The sequence below is a fragment of the Scyliorhinus torazame genome, chromosome 8 (genome assembly GCF_047496885.1).
Source record: "Scyliorhinus torazame isolate Kashiwa2021f chromosome 8, sScyTor2.1, whole genome shotgun sequence".
Classification (NCBI taxonomy): Eukaryota; Metazoa; Chordata; class Chondrichthyes; order Carcharhiniformes; family Scyliorhinidae; genus Scyliorhinus; species Scyliorhinus torazame.
This window is the reverse complement of record NC_092714.1, coordinates 160155139-160161138: the sequence shown is the minus strand read 5'-3', so window position 1 is coordinate 160161138 and position 6000 is coordinate 160155139. Positions and strand designations below refer to the sequence as shown.

Genomic DNA, 6000 nt, shown 5'->3' with positions numbered 1-6000 from the left:
ATCAGAACATATGGAAATGATCAGTGAAGTGATGGAGGGTGTCGTCGACAATGCTATCAAACGGCAATTACTGAGCAACAAAATGCTCAGGTAAGATTCCTCCAGGACTACTTGGTTCCAATCCTCCTTACAGCCTTGGGTTCAAACATGGACAAAACATACAAATTCCAGAGGAGAAGTGAGAGTGACTGCTCTTGATGTGAAGGCAGCATTTGTCTGAGTGTGGCATCAAGGAGCCCTAGCTAAACTGGAGTCAGGGAGAATCAGAAAAATTCTCCACTGGTTGGATAATAACACAAAGGAAGGTGGCTATGATTGTTAGAAGCCAATCATTTCAGTCCCAGGATATTTCTGTAGGAGCCCCTCACGGTAGTGCCCCAGGCCCAATCATCTTCAACTGTTTCATCAATGGCCTTCCCTCCATCAAAAGACCAGAAGTGGGAATGTTCGCTGACGATTACACAATGTTCAGTACATTTCACAACTCCTCAGACACTGAAGCAATGTGACCTCATGCAGAAAGAGCTGAACAACATTCCGGCTTGACCTGATAAATAACAGGACAGCATGCTGGAACCATCCATACGAATACTCTGGATACAATAGCAGATCATAGACTGGGAATCTTGTGGCCAAAACCCACTGACTCCCCAAAGTCTATCCACAGGAGTGTGATGGAATACTTGCCTGGATGAGTGCAACTCCAATAACACTTGAGAATCGCAACATCATCCAGAACAAAGAATCCCCCATAATCCTCACCCCATCTATCTACTTAAGCATTCAGTCCCTCACCATCAACACTTCACTGATGTGTACCATCTACGAGATGTACTTCAGCAATTCACCAAGGGTCCTTTGACAGCACGTTCCAAATGCACAACATTACAACCTGTATAGACAAGGACAGATTTATTGGAATACCACAACCTGTAAGTCACCCACCGATCCATCCTAACTTGGAAATATATCGCCGTTCCTTCACTGTCACTGAGTCAAGCTCCTGGAACTCCCTCCCCAACAGCACAGTGGATGTACCTACACCACATGGACTGCTGCAGTTCAAGAAGCCATGATGTGGAGATTCCGGCATTGGACTGGGGTGAGCACAGTAAGAAGTCTTACAACAGCAGGTTAAAGTCCAACAGGTTTGTTTCGATATCATTAGCTTTCGGAGCGCTGCTCCTTCCTCAGGTGAATGAACGCAGTTCAAGAAGGCAGCTCACCACCACCTTCTCAAGGGCAATTAGGAATGGGCAACAAATGCTGGCCACTCCAGTGAGAGCCAAATTCCATGAATGAATAAATAATGAACTCACTATCCTTACTGAACAAGAGTTTACGTTGGCAAATGGGTCAAGCAATTTCCAAGCAGAAAACCTGTCTCAGCCCCAAAACAAAGTGACATCTCAATTTTACACAGCCCAGCTAGAGAGTGGTTGGGGGAGATGTTGGATGTGCAGTAAACTGCTCCAATCACAATCGCTTGCCCTGAATTCACTAGCTGCAGGAGACACAAAGTTGCTGATTGCGACACACACAGGATGTCAGAGATGAGGGTCGATTGGAACAGAGCATTTTCTTTTTTCAAACTGGTTGTTGATCTTTGAACTTTTGTTTATTCAGCCAGTTCACCAAGATTCAGATGTGAGGGGTTTTAGCAGAAACAAACCATGGCGAATCTTTCCTGGGTCATATATCTTTTCCTGTTTTTTGATCCCACAGGAGCTGAAATTCCAGGTACGGTCTTTCTGTCAACCACTTCTTGTATAAAGATTCTCAAATTTAAATCTATGTTACCTGTGGTGCAAAGTTTGTCACCTTAATGAGGAGAGGAGGTTCATCCCCTCAGTAAGGTTGCAGTCAATTGACACGAATGCTTTGAGTGCTGAATTAAATAGAGTACATCGATCAAGTTCACACAAGCTGTTCTTTTAATATTTGGTTCAGTCTGACGTTTCTGATTGACAAATCAGCCCCCAGAACAAAACAGCTCCGTTTGATTAAATGTCGTAGTCATAGTAATGAGCTTATTTCAGTTACAATTATTGGTATTGGTTTGTCATTTTAGATCTTCATTCCCCAACATCCTACCCTGTTTGCTTTTTATTCATCCAACTCAGTTGATCCAATTTCCCCTCTAGTTCTCGTCCAGTCATATAAACTGCCCCTCACCCCCAATCATAACCAAATGCCCCTCCTCTGAGTCTCTGCCCATTGTTTTCTGTTCAATCAGTAATGACCCTGTGTGCAACATCTGGGTAAGAAACTCAATGTAGGAATTCCCTGCAGGTTTCTGAGCCCATCATCGGGCTCAAATGGGAGTCAGAAGCCCAAATCACTCAATGTGACTTTCTCCAAAGTGGCCAATCCATAGTCGGAAGGGCAGGCTTGCAGTCAAATTCAGGACGTCTGGGATTGGGGGCATAGGCCAATGATTCTATTGCTCAGACATTGACTCAAGATTTTACACACCCATCCCCAGACTCATGATCCACCAAGTCCTTCTCTTTGGTGAATACTGACGCAAAGTACTCATTTAATACCTCACCCATTTCCTCTGGCTCTGCGCATAAATTTCTTCCCCTGTTCTTGAGCGGGCCAACTCTCTCCCTGTTTAACCTCTTGCTCTTTATATATATATATATATAAAATGTCTTGGGATTTTCTTTAATTCTGCTGCCCAATGACTTTTTGTGACCCTTTGTTAGCCCTCCTGACTCCTTGCTTTAGTTTCTTTCTATTTTCTTTGTATCCCACACTTGCTTTGTGTGTTCCCAGACTCCAAGACTTGACAAATGCTTCCTTTTTCTTTTTGACGAGGCTCACAATATCTCTCGTGATCCAAAGTTCCCAAAACTTGCCATACTTATCCTTCACCCTTCCAGGAATGTGCAGGTCCTGAATTCCAATCAACTTACATTTTAAAGCCTCCCACATGCCTGATGTTTGTTTGCCCTCAAACATCTGCCCCAATCTACATTCTTCAGTTCCTGCCTAATATTGTTATAATTAGCCTTCCCCCAATTCAGCACCTTCACCCGGACTAATCCTATCTTTATCCATCAGTACCTTAAAGCTTACTGAATTGTGGTCACTGTTCCTGAACTGCTCCCTACTGAAACGCCGACCACCTGGCCGGGCTCATTCCCCAATACCAGGTCCAGTATGGCCCATTCCCTAGTTGGGCTATTTACATATTGCTTCAAGAAGCCCTCCTGGATGCTCTTTGCATACTCTGTCCCATCCATGCCCTGAGCACTAAGTGAATCCCAGTCAATAAAGGGGAAGTTAAAATCTCCCACCACAACAAACCTGATACTTTTACACCTTGCCAAAATCTGCCTACACATCTGTTCCTCTATCACCCGGTGGCTGTTGGGAGGCCCAACATTGTGACTACACCCTTCCTATTCCTGAGTTCTCCCCATATTGCCTTGCTCTGTGAGCCCTCTGAGGTGTCCTCCTGCAGTACAGCTGTGATATTCTCCTTAACCAGTTCAACTCCCCCACCCCTTTTACATCCCCCTCTATCCCGCCTGAAACATCTCTATTCTGGAACGTAGAGCTGCTAATCCTGTCCTTCCCTTAACTAAGTCTCTGTCATGGCAACAATGTCATAGTTCCAAATACTGCTCCAAGCTCTAAGTTCATCTGCCTTACCTGTTACACTTCTCGCATTGAAACAAATGCCCTTCAGTCCACCAGACCCTCTTTGATCAGAAACCACACCCTGCCTGCTCTTCCTCTGGGTCTTACTGGCCCTACTCTCTAGTTCCCCTTCAGTTAATTTACCTTTGCTTTGGTTCTCATTCCCCCTGCCAAACGAGTTTAAATCCTCCCGGCCAGAATATCTATGCCCCTCCAGTTTAGATGCAACCCATCCATCTTGTACAGGTCCCACCTGCCCCGGAAGAGATCCCAATGATCTAGATATCTGAAATCCTTCCTCCTGTACCAACTGTTTAGCCACGTGTTGAGCTGTACTATCTTCCTATTTTTAGCCTCACTGGCACGTAGCACAGGCAGTAATCCTGAGATTACAATCCCAGAACATAGAACATAGAAAAACACAGCACAGAACAGGCCCTTCAGCCCACGATGTTGTGCCGAACCATTGTCCTAGATTAATCATAGATTATCATTGAATTTACCGTGCAGAAGGAGGCCATTCGGCCTATTGAGTCTGCACCGGCTCTTGGAAAGAGCACCCTACCCAAAGTCAACACCTCCACCCAACACTAAGGGCAATTTTGGACACTAAGGGCAATTTATCATGGCCAATCCACCTAATCTTCACATCTTTAGACTGTGGGAGGAAACCGGAGCACCCGGGGGAAACCCATGCAGACACGGGGAGGATGTACAGACTCCGCACAGACAGTGACCCAAGCCGGAATCGAACCTGGGATCGTGATGTGAAGCAATTGTGCAATCCACAATGCTACCGTGCTGCCCTTAAGGTCCTGCTTTTTAAACTTTCTACCTAACTTCCTGAACTGCTGCAGTAAGACCTCATCACTCTTCCTACCTATGTCGTTAGTACCAATATGTACAACGACATCTGGCTGTTCACCCTCCCCCCTTCATAATGCCCCCTGCCCATTCAGAGACATCCTGGAACTTGGCACCAGGGAGGCAACAACAGAGCCAGCTCTGGCTGTTATCCCCTGATAGGCCATCCCCCTCAACAGTATCCAAAACGGTATACTTGTTCAAGAGGGAGACGACCACAGGGGATTCCTGCACTGACTGCCTGCCCCTTCTAGCGGTCACTCATCTATCTGCCTGCACCTTGAGTATCACCACATCACTAACACACCTGTCTATGACGCTTTCTGCCACCTTCATGCTCCTAAGTGCATCCAACTGCTGCTCCAACCTATCCATGCAGCCTGTGAGGAGCTGCAATTGGGTGCACTTCCTTCAGATGTAGTCGTCCGAGATGCTGGAAGTGTCACATATCTCCCACGTCTCACAAGTGCAGCACTTAACCCTAATGACCACCATTTCTATCACCAATTAAATTATTTAAGAAAATTTATTAAACTCGGACCTTCACTTATCGCTGCAGATACCCGAGGTAGGTCTTTATATCATTTACCTTCCCAGGATTCTCTTTGGATCTCACCCTGCAGATTAACAGTTACAAAGCAAGAAGAAAGAAAACAAAACAAAAAGAGAAAAGCACCTCTGCCCACTCTGCATCGAATTATCACACTGTTCCAAATTACCAAGTTTCAATTCCACTCTGGCTGCCTCACTTAGGCTGCCTCCCACTTCACCTGCACAAAGCTTACTAACCTTGATTCTTTTTGTAAGTAAATGGACCCCCCACCATCTGGCCTGGGCTTGTGAAATCCTACCAACTGTCCTGGCTTGAGACAATTCACACCTCTTTAACCTGTGATTATCCCTCTTTCCAGTTGCTCCATCTGGATCTGCAAAGATTCACATTCAAAGTATCGTATTGCATCTTTGACTTTGTCTATATATATTTTTCTGGAACCCACCTCTTCATTCACCTGAGGAAGGAGCAGTGCTCCGAAAGCTACTGATTTGAAACAAACCTGTTGGACTTTAACCTGGTGTTGTAAGACATCTTACCATGATTCTGTAGTTCAGGGTATGCCCATGATTCTATAGGCCAGTGATGGCTGCATGATTCTACAAATCCCGGACAGCCACACACTTCGTAGATTCGTGATTGGCCCATAATTCTGTAGGTCAGGAACAATACCATGATTCTCCAAGTCAGATATAGGAGCATTATTCTATAGGTGAGTGGTGGGCCCATGATTCTATCGGTCACGGATAGGCCCATGATTTTATCGGTCAGTAATGGGCCCATGATTCTACAGATTAGGGATTGGCCTATGGTTCAATAAATCAGAGATAAGAGTATTATTCTGTCGGTGGGTTATTGGACAATGCTTCTATTAATCAGTGATTGGCCGATGATTCTATAAATCTGGTATAGATTGATGATCCTACAGGTTA

General features: G+C 45.2%; 1 protein-coding gene across 1 annotated transcript in view; it reads left to right on the top strand.

Annotated features, from left to right (window-relative positions):
- Positions 1-1562: 1562 nt before the first annotated feature.
- LOC140428229 (coagulation factor X-like) overlaps positions 1563-6000 on the top strand; it is a 414303-nt gene continuing 409865 nt past the window's right edge. The window contains exon 1 of the mRNA XM_072514476.1: positions 1563-1740. Within this exon, the coding sequence (XP_072370577.1) occupies positions 1674-1740 (67 nt within the window). The 5' untranslated portion in view covers positions 1563-1673. The remainder of the gene's footprint in view (positions 1741-6000) is intronic.